The sequence below is a fragment of the Caretta caretta genome, chromosome 11 (assembly GCF_965140235.1).
Source record: "Caretta caretta isolate rCarCar2 chromosome 11, rCarCar1.hap1, whole genome shotgun sequence".
NCBI lineage: Eukaryota > Metazoa > Chordata > Testudines > Cheloniidae > Caretta > Caretta caretta.
In genome coordinates, this window is record NC_134216.1 from 65,329,493 (window position 1) to 65,354,006 (window position 24,514).

General features: G+C 42.8%; 1 protein-coding gene across 5 annotated transcripts in view; it reads left to right on the forward strand.

The window, feature by feature from the left end:
• UNC80 (unc-80 subunit of NALCN channel complex) overlaps positions 1–23,715 on the forward strand; it is a 186,892-nt gene extending 163,177 nt beyond the window's left edge. For 3 of the 5 annotated variants that reach the window (XM_048869158.2, XM_048869156.2, XM_048869157.2), the window contains 9 exons: positions 1,153–1,337; positions 3,785–3,950; positions 5,281–5,460; positions 8,267–8,405; positions 10,957–11,013; positions 17,160–17,241; positions 17,717–17,828; positions 19,880–20,091; positions 21,364–23,715. In XM_048869158.2, coding sequence (XP_048725115.1) covers positions 1,153–1,337; positions 3,785–3,950; positions 5,281–5,460; positions 8,267–8,405; positions 10,957–11,013; positions 17,160–17,241; positions 17,717–17,828; positions 19,880–20,091; positions 21,364–21,633 — 1,403 coding nt within the window. In that variant the 3' untranslated portion in view covers positions 21,634–23,715. The remainder of the gene's footprint in view (positions 1–1,152; positions 1,338–3,784; positions 3,951–5,280; positions 5,461–8,266; positions 8,406–10,956; positions 11,014–17,159; positions 17,242–17,716; positions 17,829–19,879; positions 20,092–21,363) is intronic. The other 2 variants (XM_048869155.2, XM_048869159.2) reach the window with 1 other exon arrangement.
• Positions 23,716–24,514: the final 799 nt, after the last annotated feature.

Here is a 24,514-nt window from a genome sequence, read left to right on the forward strand (position 1 = left end):
CTTGGGGCCACTGGCCTGTCCCACGCTTGGGCCACTGCAGTTGTGTGCTATTTTTAGTGTGTTATGTCTCCTCAAGTTGGAAATTATACCCTCGGCTGCAGGGAAGGCATACCCTGAGCTATTTACAGCTGCTTTAGCCACAGCCATGAGCACTGAGTGGTGCGCATGCTGCACCAAGCCAGGAGTAGCTCTGGCAGGCATGGTCTTAGAGATACTTCACCGATTGATAGTTCCTCTCCTGCTCCATTTGCTCTTGGGAGGGGTAATTGGCTGATGAGCTACGCTAGCACTCACGCTGGTCAGCTAGTCTGGGCAAACTTGCAGAGAGAGGTGGAGTCAAATCTGCCCCCACTTCCCCAACTGCCTTTTGTTGGGGAAGGAGCAAGGAGACACATAGCCCTGCTTATTCTTCTGTGCCTGGGCCCAAGGTCTGTGTAGCCCGAGTGGGAGTGTAAGGGCAGTTCTTTCTGCCCCACTTGGGGATATACCCCCTATGTCACAATCTAGCCTTTAATAAGCAGCCTCATTTCCAGCCTAAACCTTGTTCATTTGTAAATTACCTTTTCGATGGGTTGTGCGAATGGATTCTGATACTTGGCTTCTTGGATCCAAAATAACCTTTGGTGTATGGCTCTTGCAGCTGCAGTACTGGAAGGTCTCTCTTCGTAGCCTCATTAATGACCTCCTGACAGCAATTACATGGCCATTCCCTCTGTGGGGTTGCACAGCCTAGATTTCTCTCCATGGTCCTTGATCAGAGACTGGAATCTATCCCCACTCTGGACTGGTTTTGAAAGAAGTAAATCCTGAGGAAGAGGAAAGAATTCTTTAGTGCAATCTAGGAACTTTGGAGTGGGTGGTATCTCATGGAGAAATTAAAGGAACATAGTTGTACAGAAGGAAAATCTTCCAGTAACTCACTGGCAGAGCTGGGAACAGAACTCGTGCTTCCTGATGCCAAGTCCTGTGGCTCTAACCCCAAGACTGCCCTACTCCCCGGTAGGAGTTGGCAGCTGATGGTAAAGAAACTGACCTAGGTGTGTGTGCACTCCACTGCTCGCTGCGAATACTCCAGCTGTTAAAGGCTGGAGTTAACGGCTCTGGCTCTGGCTCTGCAGCACTTTACACGTGCTGGCGTTTGTTCCCCTGCAGCCCTGAAGGTGATCCTTGTGTGCTTTGAGCGCCAGCTTGGCAGCCAGTGGTATTGGCTGAGCCTGCAAGTCAAAGAAATGGCCCTGCGCAAGGTGGGAGGGCTGGCCCTCTGGGACTTCCTGGATTTTATTGTTCGCACCCGGATCCCTATCTTCGTGCTTCTGCGGCCCTTCATTCAGTGCAAGGTAACACCAGTTTTCACCCTAGTGTCAGCTGCGTCATTAGATAATATTTTTTAGGCAAGACACCCCATACTGTCTTGCAAGGAGAATGTGACATGGGCTTTGGGGGCAACCGCGGTTTTGGGGAGAAGAGTATTTTTGCATAGGAAATGACCCCTGACTCTGTGCTTTGTCTCGGAAGGATGGCTGGAGGCATTTCCGAGATCTTGGTTCTCTAGTAGACCTGTGTACAGACTCTATTGCAGCTAAGGAGCATCCATTACAGTGGATTTTAGGGGCCACTCAAAGAGTAAGTTACAATGATGGGAATTCTAATGCAGCAGATCCACAACACCACATTGGTGCAGAATGGTACTCATCACCTCCTCCTGAAATTCCCTTGGAATTTGGATAGGTTGATGATGATGTCGATGATGTAATAATGGATATTAGTGTAAACAACAATTATCCATCAGCTCAACCTCCGCCTTCCAGCTGGGTGGTAGCTCTCTCAGGCAGACGTACAAGCACAGTAAAGGAAGCCTTCAGCATTCCACAAGCCAGGAAGATTTCTCATGGGTCAGCATTCAAGGTGCTAACAGGGGAATCCTTACTCACTGGGCAGGCATTTCACCTTGCATTGTTAGGGCCTTATCCCACAAGGCACTGAGCACCACCCCGTGACTTCAAAGGTAATTGCAGGAATTTCGTCAACTCCTGGGATCAGAGCCTTAGAAAGGAGGTCACAAGTGGCCACTATTGAGGTGACTTTATATTAATTGGCTCAGCTTTGGGGCTAATGTTTATAGTAATGTCAGATTAGTGGTTGCAGGTGTCAGATCTGTGTATGGAAAAATCCAAATGCTAGTCCCCCATAAACTCTGGCTTGCCAAATAATATGGTGAAGCCTGGGATTGGTAGAGAGATCTCATAAACCAGCTATCCCCTCATGAATTAATCTTGCATGAGGGACCTTCTGACCCCAACTCAAAGGCCTGTCTAATTCCTGGATGGCCCAGTGTCAGAATGAGAAACATTTTAAAAGTATTCAGTGGGACAGGCCAGAGGGGCCTTACACTTGCCCCACTCTTTTCCCTGGCTCTTAGCAGTAACTATCGACATCTGTGACACTGGAGATCTGTGAAGGAGTGAAGGAGTGAGCTGCAATTCCTAGATACCCTGGTGACAGGGTTAGTTCTCTGCCCCAGCCAATAAGAGTATGTCTTCACTGCAGAGTTAGCCCGGATGATCAGCACCTGACTTAGCCTAGCCTGGGTGTGAGCAGCCATGCTGCACGGCACGCCCAACATTGCTTTGTGGTCACTGGAACTTCTAGAGGACATCCCATGGTTCTTTGTGCTGCTGTGATTCTCTCCCAGTGGATTGTGGGAGAACTTGTCTGTCTGTTTTGGCACATGATGGAGAAATTATGAGAAGGTGCTGGATGACACTTGGCACTCAAGTGGGTTAGCCTGCATACTCACTGCAAAGTGGATGGGTTATCCACCTTAGTGAAAGCAGAATCTGGGTTTAACCCGATAACCCAGGATGGGCCAGTTAACCCGGGTTGGAAGCACCAACCTCAGGTCAGAGGTTTTTGTGTGTGGATGGGAGCTGGATTAGGGGCAACGCCCAGGTAAGAGCCTCGGCTAACTCTGCAGTGAACACAAGCCCTGAGAAACCAGGCCACTAGGGGGTTGTGTGGGTCTAATGAACAGGATCTGGGATGGGTAGCATGGTGTATCAAGAGAAGATTTTTTTAAACAGGGTTGTTGGTTGGATCGGGGGGCGAACTTTGCACTGACTTTGTCTGACGGGAAGCACCTTCCACTTTGTTTTGGCTTTGAGCCAAACACAGCTCTTGATATTGGACAGGCACTCGGTGTGCCCAGGCTGCTACTACTTACGCTGACATGTATAGATGGAGTCCCCATCATTGGAAGCCTTTAAAAACAAGTTGGACAAACACCTGTCAGGGATGGTCTACTTGGTCCTGCCACAGCGCAGGGGTGTGAACTCGATGACCTCTTGAGGTCCCTTCCAGCCCCACCTTTCTATGATTGTAAGCTCTTTGGGGCAGGGACTGTCTCTTATTGTGTGTAAATGTATTGCTTAGCACAAGGAAGCCCTGATTCCTATCTACTAGTATATTAATAGCAACAGTGACTGGTTTCAATGTACATTGAATCAGATAAACATACAGTATTCCAAAAAGCTGAGAAAAAACCTGCGTGTTCGGTTGTGTTTTCACATGCACCTACAAAGCTCATCCCTAGGTAGATAACATTCCTCTGCTTGTTGTTGTATCAACTTCTTACATACAAGGACAAAAATCCTCAGCCTGTAGGTGTACAAGCAGCCAAGGGATTCTGATGCCAGACACTCATGAGCTAGTTGGAAAGGGACAGAGTGTTTCTCTGTGATGCTGGAGTGTTCTTTTGCTAACAATGGTTGTTATGCCTCTCTGTCAGCTGCTGGCCCAACCTGCAGAGAATCACGAGGAGATGACTGCCCGGCAACATATCGCTGACCAGCTAGAGAGGCGCTTCATACCACGCCCTCTGTGCAAGAGCTCCCTCATCACGGAATTCAACAGCGAGCTCAAAATCCTGAAGGAGGCAGTGCACAGTGGGTCAGGTAAGGCTGTTCTGGGAGGGGGAGGATGCTCGCACACAGAGGAAAGAGGATTTCTTACCCCTCTGTGTGGGTACGCACCGCAAGAGTCAATAGTTTTGCCCACAGTATAGCACTCTGTGTGCGAAACTTGATTTAATATATGGAAAGTTAAATGCATAGAAATGTGCAGCTCTCCCTTCTATCGCAAATACATGGAATTTACAAAAACAGAAATGCACTGCATGGAACTGTTCTGACTGCTTCGTCCTTTCTTCTGGGGTGCACTGGGGTACAACAGCAGACCCACAGCAACAGGTGCTTTATGCATGGTAATTTATTATGTTTTTAAAGTGAGTTTTGTGCTTGCAAAAGGTGCTAGCCTGGCAGCCCTGGAGTCTGAAGCCCCTTCTTTATGAAAAGATGAGGTACAGCATACAAAGCTCCCCTGCACTGCCTCGTTAATGTGCTGCAACGCACTGAGGGCGACAGGGTTGGTTTTCATGCCCTGTCAATCACTGCCCCGTCAGCTGAGACAGCCAACGAAAGTGCAGATTACGGCCAGTTGTAATGGCAGCCTTGTTACATTCACCTCTCCACTAACTAAACTAAGAACACCATCTCACTTCTCATATGCCTACACGCAGCTGTCAGGTGGTAACCTCTTTCAGTCACTACTGACCAAAGTGCACTGTAACCAAGGCTGTAGAGGTGAAAGTAGTTTTTAAAATCTAGATAGTCTCAGCTCCCCTCTTTTAGAATTAGCTACTTGTTTATCAGCAGCAGATATTTATTTTCTTTTTTCCTTGTGAAAGGACAGCTGAGCATTTTTTGGCCCAAATCTACGCCCTTGAAATCAACGGGAAAACTCCTGACCATTCATGAAGTGGCCACTTCTGCAAACTTTCTCCTTTGCTGTGTACATTTGCTGCCACTAGAGAGCAGTCATTACTTCCAGACTGTGGGAAACTTTATGTCGAGTACTTTGTTCTCAGAAAGAAAGTAGCTCTACGTATTTTGCCCCATAATAATGTGCCTTGCTTGCTAAACGTCACAGAGGGGCAGTGGATGTGGCAGTGTGGCTCAGGGAGAACATAAGAAATCTTTGCAGTGACAAAGGTGTCTTGCAGGTTAGCTGAGCTGGTACATTGTACTGATCTGGTGTCGAGTAAGCACAAGCAGTGGTAGAGTTCTCTTTCACAGCCGCTGCAGAAGGCCATTTGGCCCTCTGACTTTCCCACTTCTCTCGCCTTTCCCCTAAACCCAGGCTGAGGAAGATGCCCTCGCCCTACGGGGAACAATATTTCTTTCAGCCTTGGAACTGACTCAGCTTTGTTTTCTCCACTTTGTGCAGCCTACCAAGGGAAGACCTCCATCAGCACCGTGGGCACTTCCACCTCCGCGTACCGCCTCAGCCTCGCTACCATGTCCCGCTCCAACACGGGCACCGGCACTGTCTGGGAGCAGGACAGCGAGCCTTCCCATCAGGCTTCGCAGGACACTCTGAGCCGCACCGATGAGGAGGATGAAGAAAGTATGTGGCTGCCGGGGCAGGATCAGAGTACAGTTGCGGCCCCTCGTTGCCCAGGCCCAGCTCTGCTGTACAGGCAGAAGAGGGTGTTGTTTTGGGCAGTAGAATGATCAGGGACTCTTTACTGCTTGAGGCCTTAATGCTGCAAGCCCTTTCTTCGTGCACAGCCAGGAGGAAAAGGCTGTTGCTCTCCAGCGCACTTGTGAACAGAGGGTACATGCGGGCACATGGTTCAGCGTTAGGGGTGGTCGCCGCACTATGCAGTTGTTAATGTCAAGTCCTTACGTGCCTCCTTCCATACTCTTGAGCACAGGACTGAGGAAGGGTAAGGTGCAGGTGTAGACCGTGAATAAAGCAGAAGAGACATGGCAGTCCTCACAATGCTGATAAGGCATTTATCTAAACAGTCCCCTCTTTGGCCTGAATCCTGCTACTAGGCAGGAGCAATTTGGTGGCTGTGTAGCAGGCATCACATTGCAGCAGTATCAGCTTGCTGTGCACTTCCTGCTCATCTCTGAACCACGGGCTTCTATGTGTACCTGTACCTGCACTGTGTGTGGTCAAGCCGTGGCTAGTGTCTATGCTGGTTGGGATGTAGGACCTAATCAAGCATTTGTGCGCATTTTGTAATACATTAGCTGATCAACAGAGGACATCAAGCCTTAAGACTTCTGTCAGCCAATACTCCACTCCTTTATACCCAGTGATAGAGGCAGAAAAGGTTCTGAGTTGTATGAAACATCCTGGTGTCTCTTTGCAGAGAGGGTTTAGTTTTTTATAGTTTGTGTGGATTTGTACAGTCTGAGTTTCACTTTGAGTTTGAAGGGAAGCTCATTGAAACCACTGAGTTTGCCTGAATTAAGTTTTGATATCAGAAACATCCAAGTTTCAGAGGAACAGCCGTGTTAGTCTGTATTCGCAAAAAGAAAAGGAGTACTTGTGGCACCTTAGAGACTAACCAATTTACAAGAAGCTCCTGGCTTCTTTCAAAACCATCAGCCAGGAGCCCTTGTGATCTCTATCCAGGAGGCTTGGGCTTCCCACTCATGTAGCTTTTATTGTCTTCTGGTGGTACAGAGGTTGTCCTAATGGCTTGAAACCCTTGCCACTCACCTTTGGTGCTTGGGGACAACTGCCTATTCCCAGAAAACTTCAGACATGAGAGAGGCAATGGCCCTAGAATATGAAAAAGTGTAGGAGCTTGTTGTGTGGAGATGATGTCCCTAACAGAGAGAGTGCTCCTCCTGAAACTTGATACATAAGGATTTATTACAAAACATTGCACAGCTTGTGTCCTGGTTTCTATACACTGTAGTTGGTGACCATGGTATCTTCTGGTGACAGTCTTCGATTCATTACAAGTGACTGCCAGCTGTGATGAATAGACATCTTCCTGTTTGCCTAGGCCAGTAAAGACTCTAGCACCAGCACTGTCCCACCCCAGTCTGATTTAAAGCTGGCTGACATGCCGAAAGAAGCATGAGAGAGCCACCAAAATAACCCAAAGAAATGAACCTAAATTCTCCAGGGAAAATTAATTCTAAAAGAGAAGCTATTGAGGCAGTTTAGTTAATGGCATGTCGGAGGAACAACATGCATCATGAACCTTTCTATAAGTAGTATTTAAACTACTTGTTGGGTTGCAGGTCAAAAGTGATCATTTGATTAAAAGAATCCTCCAATGTCATAGGAGAGTTATTGTGTTTGTGTTACAAATACACAGACTTTTTTTTATCAAATAAATGCAGCAGCGTTGGTATAGCATTCAAATTCACATAATTAAATGCAGAAAAACTTCCACATCTTGGTGTTCATAAGAAGAAATTAAAACTTCAACAGCTTTCAGGTTCCCTTGGGATGTAACTGAAAATATAGGTAGTACTGGATTTATTTTTGAATGATACATGCCCTCTTTAAATCCAACTACAATATAAATATGCAATATTTTTTTCTAGAAACAGGAATTTATCAGAATAAATTCACCCACAGATTATCCCAACATATCAAAATTAGAGCTGGTAAAAAATGGGGGGGGGGGCTAGAAATATTACATGAAAAATTCTCCAGTTTTTATTTTGAAATGTAAAAAAAAATTAAAATATGGAAAAATTTCAATGAATTTGTCCTCTGTTTTCCGACTATGTATAGAGTTGGTCAGGTTTTTTTAATTTCAGAATTTTATTGAAAATTTCAGCCAGCTCTAATCAAAATTAAACATATGTGACAGACTTATTTTGTGCAAGTTCACCCATATTTTCATGAATATAAGATCAGCATTTTGAGAAAATACTGCATTTTGCAAGTTAGACACTGTTGCATCTGTACATCTCTTCCTCTTTCCTTTAATCTTTTAATAAGGTTGATTTTTCTGGATCTTGAAATTTATTAACTTTTTTATGAGCAAAATGTCCAGTTATAGTTTTCATTCTCAAGAGGCCTCATATTTTGTTGGATAACTTAAAAATAATAATTGTACTGTGGTAGCATCTAAACGCCCTGAACTCATTGTCCAAAACAATGTTCAAATATATAACAGAGAGAGGGTCCCTTCTCCAAAGGGCCTGCAGTCTAAAGCCCTGAGCTTGCAAACATTTATGCACATGTGTTACTTTACTATGGCTACTTGTGGTAGAAAAGTTAAGCAGATGCACATGTTTGCAGTGTCGGACCTGAGTGACTTAGAGAGTTCTGCGTGCACTAGGCATGAACATGGGACAGGATCTGGAATTACCTGGAAACTTTTAAATGTGTCATTGGTGTTTTGGATGAATTTTTTTCTTTTTTGGTCTCTTTCCCATGTCCTTTCTAGATGACTCAGTGAGCATGCCCAGTGTGGTAAGTGAACAGGAAACCTACCTTATGGGTGCCATTGGGAGGCGGCGGTTCTCCAGCCATATCTCCAGCATGTCTGCACCTCAGGCTGAGGTGGGCATGTTACCCAGCCAAAGGTAACAACATGTGCTTTTCTCCTTTCCCACTCTGTTCTCCAGAGCAGACATTCCAAAGGTATATTGTGTGTAACTCAGACACAGCAGCAGGGTGAGGGTGGTAAATTCATTACCCCAGTACTAAAAGGCTAATCATCCACCTGCAGTGCTTGCTCACTCGAGTAGTCCCATTGATGTCAGTGCAAATACTTGCCGCAGGTTAGAACATAACAATTCTTCAATGCAATGTATACTGCATAACCTTCATGAGAACGACATTTCATTGTTAGAAACGTTCCCTTGAGAAACTGACAGCATCTTTATTGTTTCTCTGCTAATGCCATGCCTGTTGATGTGGTGGATTTCAAAGATATAGGCATGATTTCAGGGTGCAGAGTACACTTAGAGGTTTCATTCTGAGCCAGAGTCCTGCATACAACACTTAAAATGAGTAGGGAGAAATCCCAGGGTGCTGGAAAAGTTTCTTCAGTACAATCTCAACCCCAAGTCAGAACAAAAATTAGTTTTCCTCTGGACATTAGCTAATGGCAGAAAGAGAAGTGGGATTATTCTAAACCATAAATTTCTCTGTCTGTTAGAGCTAATCTTGGATGCCTCTTTTTAGAGTGAGAGAGAAAGAGAGAGAGAGGATTTGGGTATTGGACATTGCACTCATTAGTCAGGTGTGTGACATAGAAGATGATGAACAAGAATTTTTCCAGTTAAATTCTGTTATTTTTCATTAAACAATGTTTATTTTTTATTTATATGTGACATAGATTTGCAAAGAGCGCTGATAAAAGGTCAATGTATAGATTCATCTATGTCATTTTTTATAAACCTTGAAAATGTGAATACTGCGTTATCTTATGACTGGCCATTGTCCCTTTGCCCAGCCTTGTTTGTAATTCAGTTAGAAATCCCTCAGTGTGTGGAGCATGTAACAGCTAAAAGAAACAGCTATAGTACATACCGGCAAAGATAAGGGAGGTAATTGTTGAACTAGAAGCCATTCCAAATTTTATCCCAGAGTTTGTATAAAGGGTACTTGTAAGCAGGGCCATCCCTACCCATACGCAAAGTATGCAGCTGTGTAGGCCACCAGGAAATTTGGGGCACCACATTTCCTGTGCCCTGCACAGCTGCGTGCTGCTCCAACCCCTGCTCCACCTCTACCCCATGGCCCCCACCCCTCCTCCGCCCTAGCCCTTCCACTCCACCCCTTCCCCAAAGCCCCTGCTCCGCCTCAGTCCCGCCCCCACTCCCCTGAGGAGTTGGGGCCTGCACTCCCCGCCGGCGGGAAGTGTAGCAACCCGGCCCCAGCCGCACCACTGGTGAGTGCTGGGGGGGCGGTTCCCCCGTGCCCCTCAAGCCTGCTTTTGCCCCCGCACGGAGACCTGGGTCCAGCCCTTCCCTCCCCCCCCCAGAGAGGCACCCCCTCCCCCATGGGGGGGAGGCTGGGCTGGGCTGCGTAGGGCCCCAGAATGGTTAGGGATGACACTGCTTGTGAGGACACCTTTAAACTCATTTCATTCCATTTCCTTAGTGTCTTTAAAATAAGTATATTTTACTATAAATTTTTTCCTGTGGGCTGTGGTGCTTTTTAATTGGTGATGCTCAGAAAAATAGTGTAGTGTAATTGCAATATAGATTTGGACTCTTAGCTTTTTAAGCATGCAATCTAATGTTTAAGGTAGATATTTCATTGGCCCAGCAAACATAATCCTTGTTCTCAGCTGCATACCCATTTTAGTCATGGATGAGCAATGGTCTCTGGGATTTTTTGAGTGTATTACACATGCAAACTAATAAATGAACTAATACATGTATAGTAATATTATTGCTTTCCTGCTGGTAATCCACCAGACCTCTTTCTATCTTTCATATTTCACATATGAGTGAACAGGATGGAATACTGCTGGTTGCTCCTGCTTAACAGGGGAAGTAGGCTGCTGTTGAGGCAGCGTGACTGGGGACAGATTTGCCAGTACACATTCCAGCTGTTTACTTACAGTTTCATTACAATGCAAGATCATGCTTTCCTGCAGTTTGGCCTTTTAATGGCATCAGAACTAGAATGTTGTTCTGCAGCTCATGATAAATTGATTCGCGCTTCAAGGAGAAGCCTGAATAAGTGAGTTTATGGGGTGGTTGTAGGGGGAAGATCTTAAATGAAACTGGAAGTAAACAGAATACCATCACAGGGAATACAGGCAGCAACATGGTTTGAAAACTTTCTAAGCCCCATCATCCCCCTCCCTTATTTGCACTAGAATCACACCTCAGTGAGGTTCTTAGCTCATGCAATGTATTGTATCGCTTTGGAGGTCTCCATGTATCATAGCCTCCATTTGTAAATTGCTCCTTTTATCCAGAATTAGATTGATCAGATGTTCCTCTTTCAACGCCTTGAGTCATATGTTCTGATGACCCAGTGCAAGACCAAATGATTTTACCGTCCTCCTTTTCCTTTCTTATTCCGTTGATATTTTTTTTTCTTGAAAACAGAGACAATTGCATGCTTTTTGCATTTTCTTTCCCTAAATGCTTCATCTCCCTGCCCCTCCTGCAGTGAACCTAATGTCCTCGATGACTCCCAGAGCCTGGCCGCTGAGGGCAGCCTCTCTAGGTACAGTGTCAACACTACCTGTCTGTCAGTGTCTGTGCTGGGAAATAATCAGTTCCCTATATCCTCTGTCTCTCTCTCTCTTTATCCTTTGTCTCTCTTTCCATGTCTGTTTCTTGTTGTTCATCGATACTCAGGCCTGCAAGTCAAAGGTGTAGTAACCCGACTTCAGTTTTCAGCGTTGATTGCCAACAGCTTTTAATTCCTAACAACTGTGAGGGAATTAAAAAAAGAAAAATCTTCCAAGCTAAAATATTTGTCTGCCTGTTGTGGATTTTTCCATTGCTAGCTATTGCTCTGAAGACATAAGAAAGAAGCATTATTTTCACCACCTCATTAAATGTAACCTTTTATGAGAACCAGTTTGGGGACCTCCTTTTTTAAAAAATCTGTCCTTATATTAATCTAACATTACCATCAAGAAACACTTTAATCATTATTATTTTCTTTAGCATTCATTAATAATACTAATCCTCATAAGCCATGTTAAATACAGTTCCCTATGAATGCCTTTATAGGAATCCCCACTTATTACAAAGTTTTGTCATTCTACAAACACTAGCCTTAGAGCTTTCAGGCAGATGCTATTAACAAACAGTGTTATTACTGTGCCTTTAAAATACGTAGGTCGTAAGATTTTAAAAGGAGGACTGCACCTTTAACAGTCAGCTCAGCCATGTTAATCATTCTTCCTGGTGTACTACTATGGTCATACCTCTCAACTGATCCTCATGAGGTGGGGAAGTTCTCACTCATCACAAGCTCCTTATTTCATTCTCAGAGAGCATTCCCACATACTGGGAGAATACAGTCTGCTCCCTGAAATATACCACATCACTCTTTGTTATTTTATCACTCTTGCCTAAAGATGAGGATGTGTTGAGAGGTATTCTTGTGAACTAATTTTGTTTTGTTTGAGATTTCTCCAGTTTTATTTTAATGTTGAAAAATGGAAAATGAAGTCTGTTGTTGGATGTGTCATTGAGATCAACCCCATGATTCATAGTGTCACTTGTGTTTGTGTGCCCTGCCTTGATCAGTCTCTGATTGGTGGTAATGTGGAAGGTGTTGTAAAGAACAGACATTTGTCCTTTGGCCGAGGCAGGGATGTTACTTTATAGCAAAATGTATTACTCTTGCAAAGAAGATCATTAAGAACCCGGTCTTCTTGAGAGTCAACTGAGCAATAGTTCAGAAGCCTAGAAAAAAACAAACAAATATTTCTTTATAGAGGAAGTTAAATGCATTCACTTTATTAGTGTGAAAACCTGATTACCTTTGGCGGTTGACCTGCAGATTGAGTCACATCCTAATGTTGATTGTGAAATGTCTTGACTCTGATAAATGGGAGTCAGGCTACGCAGCAACTCTTGGTGACAAGTCCTGGAGTTTTAAGACAGCTGAGCCAGCTGACAAGATCAATGTCAAAACAATTCATGTTGATCTGTGAAGTCTAAACATATGCACAGTGAGTTCCGTTCGCTACTAACGCATCAACCTTTGCCCAGAACAGGTTTGTATCTCCTGTATTGTTCTGTGTTACAGAGTTTCAGTAAAGGAGAAGATCAGTTGGCATGTTCGGTGAGGTAGATTTCTACAGAGAGACTATTTCTGATGGGGTTTGTTATTTTTTGAAGACATAGTCACAGACTTCTTTGTTTTAAAAAAATGACACTTTTATTCCACACTTTTATTCCACAGTCCTTAAAAGAGACTCAAGATAATTAACCTGATCTCTGTGAAAAGGCTACAATTATAGTTCTGTGAAAAAAGCAACATTTTAGCTGTATTGTGTGTATTTAAAAGTGCAAATTGCATTCCTTCTGTAAAGGAAAGAAGCAAAAGAACAGAGAGATAGTACAGCTGCTTATTGAGATCATTGTTGTAGCAGAGGATAAATACATTCTTCTATTCAGGAACACTAGTTTAAATAAAACAGGCCAAGATTTTTCTTTAGATATCTTTGATCTTCACTAGAGCACAGGAATAAAAACTGCTTAGGATAGCATACTGAATTCAGAAGCTGATATTTAGTCACAATTGATGGAATGAAACAAACAAAGAATAGAACATTATGGAAAACAGGAATTTCAAATAAATCAAAAGAACAATAATAAATAAAGACAACAATAAAGTAATTTTTCTTTTGTGCTTGTACCAATTAGAGTTACATAGGTAAATAGCAATGAACACAGGAAGAGAATAACGTTCAAATTCCCAAGATTATGCAGAAAGGGTGTGTGGGGGGGGACTCTTTTATTGAGCATCATGATTTGTTGAGGTTATAACTTGACAAAAGATGGAAGATTTCCCCAAAGCACAAGGGAAAAGAGAATAAGAACTTTCTATCATTGAAAGCTGATGCACAAAAAAATTCCATTTCAACATTTCTAATTATGCTTGTTTTAAATTATTCATGATTAATAAGGAAAACTAGAGCAAATTAATATCAACAGGGCAAGTGTGGAGGAAATTTCACAGTCTGTTGAAATCCCAGGTCATGCCTGGTGTCTTGAGAAGTTCAGCAGGTGCATTCTGGATGTTATCTGAAGGTCTGGCAACCACTAAAGTCCATTTAATATAGTTTAACAACTACAGTACTTGCTTGCTTTTTCTGGTTTTTGTTCTTCTCCCCTCCCTCTTCCCCCCACCCACACTTTTATTTGTTGCATTATTTCTTGTTATTCGTGAAAATAACTTCTCATAAATGCCAACCTGAGAATGCTTATTCCAGTGTGTTCTGTGTGGTATGAATTTTACACTGGCCTGACATTTGTTGTACGGTTGGCAATAATTTTTCATGAACAGCTTGTTTGTCTGTCTGTCTGTCTCTGTGCTAACCATGTAACATGATTATGGGGACATGGCACCTTGTCATAGGTACCCAGTAGAGCACACTTGATAGACAGGAAAGTTTACAAGCGTGTTCTGCTCCAACAAATGAGGTTTATCTTCTCCAACAAAAATCCTCTAGTAGATGCCAGGTTCACAGGAGAAGTAGAGTAAACTATGTCATGTGAAAATGGCATTGGATTTGATTCAAAGCAGTTCAGTAGCGTCTCCACAAACTGACCTCCCAAATATAATGATTGCTCCAAACCAAGAACAAAGCAAGAATGCACTCTTGGTCCTGTTTATTAGACAATGAAAGGCAGAAAAGAAGGGGAGGGTACGTATGGAGTCAAGAGACCCTTTGGAACTAATTTTCACTGAAGCCAGATTATTGTTGCTGTTCTGGAGGAGGAAAAAACAACCATAATGGAATCATAACTATTTCAGGAAATTCAGTCATTCATCTTACACTTGCACTCTTTCTCTCTCTCTCTCAAAATGTGGGGTGAATCTGAGTATATAGGAAAGTAAAAAGGACAGGGCGGGGCTCTGTGCAGGTTTTCCTGCCAAATTCCACTGTTAGCACTCCCCCAACTTTTACCTCCAGTCTGCCGTTCACGCTCATAAGATCACTCTGAATTATGCCAATTCATGTGACGGCATAAGTCTGTCCACTAGAACACTAAACTCATTTCACATCTGATGTAAGTGAGGCTTAAACCCAGGCCAACAGAGAGGAAAAGCAACTGAATCCAACCTTTCTGTCACTCATCTCTTTTTGTTTGTCTTTAATGCACAGATTAGTCCATGGGAATCGTTTTCTCCTTATGTCTAACATACATGTAGTATGGTAACATCACACTCACAAGTATAATGAATTATCTTTACCTAATGAGTTTTTCAAGGTGTTTTCGTTATGTTCGCCTTTTGACATGCCTGTTCCATTGCTGTAATAAGAAAAGGAGTACTTGTGGCACCTTAGAGACGAACCAATTTATTTGAGCATAAGCTTTCGTCATCCGATGAAGTGAGCTGTAGCTCACGAAAGCTTATGCTCAAATAAATGGGTTCGTCTCTAAGGTGCCACAAGTACTCCTTTTCTTTTTGCGAATACAGACTAACAGGGCTGTTACTCTGAAACCTGTCATTGCTGTAATAGACTATTTACATCAGTGGTTCTCAAACTATTGTACTGGTGACCCCTTTCACATAGCAAGCCTCTGAGTGCGACCCCCTTTATAAATTAAAAACACTTTTAAATATATTTAATACCATATTAAATGCTGGAGGCAAAGTGGGGCTTGGGTGGGGGCTGACAGCTCGTGACCCCCATGTAATAACCTCGTGACCCCCTGAGGGGTCCTGACCCCCAGTTTGAGAACCCCTGATTTACATTTAACATAATTTTAGTCTTTCTGTCAGAGGTCGGTCTCAAACTTCATAGAACTAAACGTCATCATTTTTCCTCAGAAACTGTAATAACAATCTTACCATAACTCAATGGTATTTAGCTACTGGGTTGAACAGAAACTTTTTATTGCACCATTTTAAATATATATTCTGCAGCCTCTTTAGAAACAAATTGAGGTTCAATATTTTTTCTATTTAAAGAAAATATTCACATGTTAATATCTATCTCTGAGTCGCTAAATATTTGCTGGAGCCAAGTTCTCAAGTAATTCTAGAAGCAGAAAATTAACAGAATGTATACATATAATGTCAAACTGTCTGGATTTCTTACGTGAGGAAAAATGTAAATTCAGCCTATTTGCCTTGATACCCTTGAGGATGTATCACTTTTGGAGTCTACTGCAGTCTAAGCAGTTGTATGTGCTGTAGGGCCATTGTCTGGGTCAAGAATGTAATGCTGGCAGCTAGAAGTAGCTTGTGGGATCATGCAGATCATAGGGGCATAGTCTCGTCTTGACATTTAGAACGTTTCATTGTAAATCAAATTGCACTGTGCTGAGTATTTGCTCTAGAGGATGGTGATGTCTTTTGAAAGGGTTGTCCAAGAGAGAAAGGACCCAAATATACATTATTTTCTGGTGTTGAGCTAAACTACTCTCCTGGCCATGCTGTTGTAATGAACCCACAAAAGTATTAGCTTTGTCTTTTTCTCCTCCAGTCCTGGTAAGGCTCTGTGTCAAATCACACCTCCCTAGAGGCTCTGACCTCTTTCCAGGGAAGATCCAAGAAAGCCCCGGAAAAGTGAGAAGAAAGGGAATGTTCTTTTTCTTACATTAAGACATACCAATGCCAGAACGCACTGAATATTCAGCAGTGCATACTAAACAATCTTAGAAGCTGCTTAATTGGGATGCATGCCTCAGTGGTTCGGATTTGTCCCAAGTAGGCAGCTGTCCCTTTTGAAAGAAGTTCATCTAAGTGTTACTTACCATTGCAACCGTACCTGTCTCAGATTCAGCTCACTCAACTAAAACATTTGTGACCATTGCCTGCTAATGAGTAACTCTGATTGTGGTTGAACTGGGAGGAATAATACAGTATTGTGAAAAGGACTGAGGAGAAGAACAATCTGCTACACATCTCAGGTTAACAGAGGAATTAGTTGAACAGTAATACAGACTACTTTACAGCATTTAGCAGTCTGTTCTATTTTAAAGCGCCTTTACTTTTAATTCAGTTATTCAGATTTCTTTGACAACGTATTAAGGCCTAAAAGAATACTGTAGATTTGTTTTTATATTTAATTGTATTTATTTTGCTCATTAGCCACAAAGAGACTTGAGGCTGCAAACATGCTGAATGCATCCTGTTTGCATAAGTCATGCACCCTTTATGTGAACGGAACCTTTGTCAGTTGTGTTCGTTTTTCGTTTTCATTTATTTAAATGGCATTGAAACCAAAAGACAAACCTGAGGTGAGGGCTTTGGAATCCAATTGGGAGAAATAAGCCTGTGTAATTACCCTCACCAAAAAACAAACGGAGATAATAAAATGGCGTTCTTGCCCTTTGTCTGTGTAGGCCAATGTGACAAAGGACACAGAGAAGTGGGTATTGCAGAATGGGATGCATCAATCAATGACTGAAAACTGAAAATCTCAATTTTTATAGCTCTGTGCTACCTGTGTGTGGCCTAGTCCTGAATGCCATGATTCCTACTCCCATCCCCTTCCCAAACCCTGGAAGCTGCAACCCAGCGGATACTTTCCCCCATCCTTCAAAGACGATGCTGCTGTCTTTGAAGTGACTGTGCCATTAGTGTTTTTTAGTCATGATTGCCAGGGATTATTCTAATCAGCCACTGTACTTTTATGGTTGTGCTAATACTGTACTGTCAACACTTAACAGGGTAACAAGTGTGCAGAGCGAACCTGGACAACAGAATCTTCTTCTTCAGCAACCACTAGGAAGGAAGAGAGGCCTCCGGCAGGTAAGATCACAGGACGAAGTGAACATGACAGTTTCCATTTGTTGCAGTCCATTTGCTACTGAGATCTTCTATCTTCTGTTCCCCTTGCCCAGAATGTATTACCACATCACAATCCTCTGAATTAGCAGGAAGTGCGTGGGCAAGCTGAACCATTCAGGTCTGCCAAACCACCGAGCAAGAAGTTATGCTTCATTTCAAATCCCCAAACCCTTTCCCCTATAGCTATATTATTTGAGCAAAGGTCACTGCATTAAAATTGAATTGGTATGAAGTGCCATTATTTCATCACCTGCTTTTATACTACACTGATGTCTAAATTAAAGATGCCAAAACATGTATACCCACAAAAAGAAAAATTGGTGGCTGTACGTAGGAGAATGGTATAAATGATATGACTTAGTCACATAAAGGTGAATATTTCAGTTGTACATTAGTATCTCCTTGGTCTAACTTTACTCTGCTTTGTGTACCTTAGCTACGAAGACCTCTTCTTTCACGTCAGAAGACCCAAACTGAATCTCGTAGCCATCACGGGGCTCGACTTTCAACTACTCGTCGAAGTATACAGCCAAAAACAAAACCAAGTGGTGAGACAACTTCTGCTTTTCCACAGCTGGCATCTAATATTTTAAAGTAGGAGCTACTAGATTTTGTTTTTCCTTCTAAGACAGGTTACTGTGTGTGAAATGTACATAGGTAGACCGGGGTGGGCAAACTGTGGCCTGGGGGCTGCATCCAGCCCTTCAGACATTTTAATCCAGCCCTCGAGCTCCAGTCAGGGAGCCCACTCCGTGCATCCCGCATCTCCGAGCGGCTCCCGGAAGCAGTGGCATGTCCCCCCTCACTCTCCTATGCGTAGAAGCAGCACACTGCCCCTGCAGCTCCCATTGGCTGGCAACCAGGGCAGGGGTGGTGCCTGCAGATGGGGCGGCACACAGAGCCTCCAGGCTGCGCCTCTGCGTAGGAGCCGGAGGGGGGGGACATGCCGCTGGTTCTGGGAGCTGCTTGAGATAAATGCCGCCTGGAGCCTGCACCCCTGACCCCTCCCGCACCCCAACCCCCTGCCCAACCCTGATCCCCCTCCTGCTCTCCGAACCCCTTGGTCCCAGCCCGGAGCACCCTCCTGCTCCCCAACCCCTCATCCCCAGCCCCACCCCAGAGCTCTCACCCCCCCACCCACACCCCAACCCCCAATTTTGTGAGCATTCATGGCTGGCCATACAATTTCCATACCAGATCGGGCCCTCGGGCCAAAAAGTTTGTCCACCCTTGCTGTAGACTGTTCTGAAGAGAAGTTCTGGATCATTTCGGGGGATTGGTAATGAGATGTATAGTCTTTTATCAGTTCATGTCTAGCCCTGGCAGGTAGGAATTGGCAATTATCATCCAGCTGCTCTTCAGTAGTCCATGTGATGTGAATTTTAGTGGTTTCAGTCTAGTTTCTGGAGGGCAGACATCACATCAGAAAAAAACACTTCCACAAAATTGGTAGTTTCTCCAAAGGCCGACATCTGAATGGACATAGACATTGAATTATCTCCTCACCCATAGATAGAGGATTTAAGAGTCAGGTATCCTCCACTGCGAATGCCCTGTCAACAGCACTCAGATGTGCAACTCTAGAGATTGCTTGTGAGAGTGCCTCTGCCAACACCAGGTGTCCTGGTGGAACATGGGAGGAGAGAAAGTTTCTCAAATAGCGAGGACCTAAACTATACAGGGCTTTAAAGGCTGAACATAGAAGCAAATAGGGGAGCCAATTTAGTCTTTGGAACACTGGTGCTATGTTCTTTTTGTGGCTAACATTGCTCAATAGGGTAGGCAGTTGCTGAATTCTGCACCTCCTGAAGCGTCCAAGTGGTTTTCAAGGGAAGCCTGTGCAGAGCACATTGGTTAGTGATCTAGCAGGCAGGACTTTTCCTTGCATTAGTGAATCAAGATGGTCCTAAGAGGAACAGTGCTGCAGGAGATGTGCTACAACCTAAATCTTTAGCCATAATTAAAAACAAGGGCAAGGATATTAACTTTAATGGGTACATTTCAGTGTAGGTAACTATGTTTTGCTTGCTCTTTACTCCCGCTTGGTGGCCTTCTAGGTAAGGTTCAGAAATAGGAGTCAAAAGCTCTCGATTGTATTCTCAGCTCTACTACAGACTTCCTATCCAGCCTTTGGCAAGTCACTTAACCATCTGTGCCTCAGTTTCCTCATCTAAATGAGGATCATAATAGCTAACTCACATGGGCAGTTATGAATATATGTAAATCACTCTGGGATGAAAAAAGAAAAGGAGTACTTGTGGCACCTTAGAGACTAACCAATTTATCTGAGCATAAGCTTTCATGAGCTACAGCTCACTTCATCGGATGCATACTGTTCGGATGCATACTGTGGTTCCACAGGATGCATCTGATGAAGTGAGCTGTAGCTCACGAAAGCTTATGCTCAGATAAATTGGTTAGTCTCTAAGGTGCCACAAGTACTCCTTTTCTTTTTGCGAATACAGACTAACACGGCTGTTACTCTGAAATCTGGGATGAAAGACACCGTATAAACATAAAAGCATTTGTTATATTCTGATATTTTTTTCTACATTGGAGTAATTTTGTATTTATCCTTCCCCACATCCTGGTCCCCCAGTGGATCAAAAGCGATCAGTGACTTTCACTGAAACTCAGCCAGAGGCAACAACATCTTCAACAACAGATGCTACACCCATCCCAGCCCTGCAACCTAGCTGCAGCAGGAGCAGCCCTGCAGAAGTCAGCAAGCCAGAAGCTGTGAATAAACTTGTGCTGACCACCTCACCTGCCATTGTTGTTGCTGATCTCCATAGCCAAACCACCAGCCAGGTAACCCGTCTCTGACAAGTCAGAAAGTAGGTTAGCTGCTCAATCTCTAGTGGGTACATGCATATGCAGTACCTCTCTACTTAGTGATTTAAGCTGCTGAAAAAATAGTGAAAATGGCTAATGATCTCACTTGTGGCCGTAAAGAGAAGGGGTTGGTGTGTGAAGACTGCAGAGTCTGTTTTCTTTACAGTGAGGTGGTTACCCATGCCACTTCTTGTTTAAATTGCCAGCTCCCAGATCTTTGTGTTGATTCTCTTTCCTTCCACTTCCGTTGGCACTTCATCATGACATGTCCTTAGCTTGACTGATCCTATGTCTTCCTCCTCCTGTCTGTACAGATCTTTTCTCTCACATCCTTCTATACCAGGAAAATTTTAATTCAACTCTCTCCTCAGCTACATTGGTCTCTGAGGAATGGGGGTTGGGGTAGGGTAGACTGATGCATCAGTATGGAAGGATTCCTACCAAAACCACATTATTGCAGTAGCAAAGGTGCAAGACTTTGAGTATGTCGACAGGGTGTGTGATTGCAGCACGTGTAGACATACCTGAGCTAATGTTAATCTAACTAGCATGAGTGCCCGTAGCAGTGGAGCTGCGGCACATGGGCTTGAGCACGGACTAGCCACCCGCGTAAGTACCCAGGGTCCAGGACAGGGTTGTATAGTGCAGGCTGAGAGCCATGCCACTGCAGCTTCACTGCTAGTGGTACTCACGCTAGCTAGAGTAAATCATATATCTGATTGCAGTAGGATACCTTTAGAAAGAAGCTATTTGTCGTGCACTGACTGCTGGAAAAAGCAGGTGTTAGACATCACTAATGGGTGGAGGATGCTGTGTAAGTAAATTACAAATTGTAACCCAGAATTTAGAGCCAGCCCAATGAGACAAAGGTTTCTTTTCTGATGTCTCTTTATCTGGTTCCCCAGGGGGCTACATCCTTGGCTATGTGCAGAAGAGACAGAAAAAAACATTTTGGAAAAGTTATGAGGGGAAAAAAATAATTTCAAATTGCGGTGTCCTTTTAAGCAATGTCATCTTTGTAGTTTCCACTACAAATTCACCAGCCAGAAAAAAATTAACTGTTTTTGCATAACATTTTAGGGTTTTATACCCTTTTAAACATTTCAAATAAACCAAGGGGCAGTTATGGATTAGCCTTTATTAGTTTACAGATCTGAATATATTTTGCACATGCTGGTTTATATTCTGTCCCCCACCCCCTTCTCTTCCCATGAGTGGAGCCTGACCATAAGCTCTCCTTGATTTCAGAGTGAGGCGCTTCCCACTGAGAAAGAAAAAGAAACAGAGGAGGATTTGGAGCCCCGGCCAGCACAAGTACATAGCACCCCACCCACACAGCTCTCTGATACAGAGGACTTTGCAGGCCTTGAGACAACTAGCTTACTGCAACATGGAGACACTGTCCTTCACATCAGCGAGGACAATGGGATGGAGAATCCCCTCCTTACCAGCCACTTCAGCTTCACGCATGTTGAGCTTGGTGAGACTGATGTTGACTTAGATGAGTCCCATGTTTAAATGTCAGGGAACTGCATTAGCATGGGAGGAGAGAGAATGTAGAGTCTTGGTAGAGAAACTGTACCTTCTCCATAGAGTTTTTTGATAACTATTGATGAACTAATCAAAAAGAGCACTTTATATCCAACAAGGGAAAATATCTAACAACCTATTTGCTACAGATTGGCAAATATGTTTTAGAAAATAAGCTAAGCCTTTTTGGCAAATCTAATTTGGTTCAGGGCAGACTGCAAAGACCAGGAGAGAATTCTAAAAAATTCTGCGGCCACATCTCTGTTTCCCAAAATCTTGATCTGCCAGAAATCTACTGCAGTCTGCAGCTTCTCCAGTAACATGCATTAGTTTAATATAGTAGACTGAAAAAAACCCAACCTTTTTGAAGTTAGCCACTTTAACACTGCCCCCCAAAAGTTTATTTTTGTAATTTCAGAAGGGTTATATAGTATCTGAATCAAAGACTCGCATGACTGAATATTGACAGTCAAAATGCTGACCAGGGATATTGAACTAAAGATTGTTTTAAATAAACAGGACTGTGACTGTGTTTTCTAATCCTCATAGCAATGGCACATACCACTGAATGATTAGAAAGATATTTTTTAGCACTGCAGGCTTTAGCAGTGTTTACTTTTGTCTGCTGGTTTCATTGCACTCTGTAAGATAGTACCTTAGTGCTAGAAAAATAGTGATTCTGTATAAAACTAAATATACTACATACTACAGGAAAGAATGCACATGCTGTGCTCAAAGATAGATGGGCAGGGGGTGAGTGGTCTGTAGATGACATAAATGGTACTATCTGTTCTGCTTAAATATATTAAGCAATTTATGTACACAGCTAGAATGTGTGGACTTTCTAGTACAGGGCAACAACTTAATTGATGCAAATATCTACTCTGTGTGCACTTGGAAATGTATATTTTAAGTAAACATATATAATCCATATTTTCACATTCCTATAAACTAGGAATGGATATTGCAGAGAATAGACCTGATGAAAGAATATATTTTCTGCACACTGAGATTGTATTTAAAAAGGTGCCATTCTATGTGTGTTATATGAATATGCACTAATTATGACTCTGCATGTGTAGATATAAATGCATAATATTTATATGTATATCGTGTCCCTTTTGGGAATTGACTGAAGTCGTGGTTGAGTTACGATCTGTGCTTCAGAATCATGGGATTAAATTGAAACCGGACTTTAGTCACTGACATATGGGAAAGCTGCAGAATAGCTGTGAGGCATACTGTGAAGTTGCAAGCAATGCCCATATTTACGTGTCTGTTTGTGTGTTCACATAATACATTTTCAGTTCGTCACCTTGGTAGAATGAGATATTAGACCTTATAATTGTGGCATTATTATGCATAGAAAAGTTATTTTTGATCACTTTTAGAGCTTTCTAAAATGTATTACTTACCATCTTCTTGACCTTTCAATCTGGACTCATGGTATTAAGACAACATGATTTTAGAGTTAAAATGATATGACCAAAAACAAAACAAAACCCCCACTAAGCAAACACCACCACCCAACACCACCACTATATATTTTTAAATAGCTATTTTTTTCTAAAATCATTTTTCTGTGAAACACTCATACACAGCCTATATGCTGGCCTGGTGCAGTATTACAGAAGTTTTATTGGCATTAATTTAGGATCAACTCCAGAACTGACTGGTGGCTTTGGTAATTTCAACCAATCAAACCTTTATACCTCACCATCATGTAGCCTCTACTATACATATGAGTCAATAGGAGCCCTGTGTGTACATCAGAGCACAGAATTGGGTCCTATATATTATTCACACACACACACACACACACCCCTAGCAACAATAAAATGTATTCTTTTCTCAAGTTTGTCTATCTAGGCCCCAGTCCAGAGGTGTTGAGGACCCTCTACTACTGTTGTGTTCATTGAGAGTTAAAGGCACTTTGCAACTCATAGGAAGTGCTAGTCACCTTGTAGGATTAAGCCCTTGCTCTATAGTGGGCAATCTTAAAGTGGTTTGTGGTAAAAAAAAAAAAAAAAAAAAAAGCGTCTATGTAAAAATGGCAGCTTGCTCAGCACAGATCATGGGTATTCTGAATGATAGTTGCTTATATCGCTGACTTAAATATATCTGACTACTTCTTACGTCTCTCAGAACTACAGAGCCTGTACCACCCATCTGTAGGAGACTGCACTGGACTCTTTCCTAGTGTTGGCATCATCAAAAGAATTATTAATTACCTCCCGCATGAGGAATTGCTATTATTAACGATGACATACAAATCAGAAGGAACACTGCTTCACTTTCAGATCCCAGTTTGGGTTAACTGGCAGTTGGAGGGGAAACTATTTTACTCATAAACAAAGTAAATTTGATATAGAAATGACTGAGAGACAATAAACATGAAACCCCATGATGAATTTTGTAGTCACTTTTTCACTGATCATATACTTTGAAAGGAGGCATTTACATTAATGTGAGATAGATGCCTGCCATGATATTCTAATCTAATTATAGAAAAATAACTGTGATTTACTACATTAAATTCAGTACTGGTGATAAATGTTTCCATTAAGGTTGCCCACTGTTACAAGCTGAATCCATCTTAGCAAGGACTAAAAATGCCTTTTTGAAGTCCACCCTCCAACCAATCAAGTGCAGTGTATAAATGAAGATTACATTATTCAGGTGGCCCAGGAGAGGGCTATAATTTCATTAGGTAGTTAAGACAGGCTGATCAGTCTGTGTACTTGTAAATTTTACTTTCATATAGGTTGCACTTAATATTGTACTAATAAGGTGCATAAACATGTAATTTAGCAGAGTTTGTGCATTTTTCCAGTATCTCTATAAAGTGACTGGTATATTTATGCTGTGA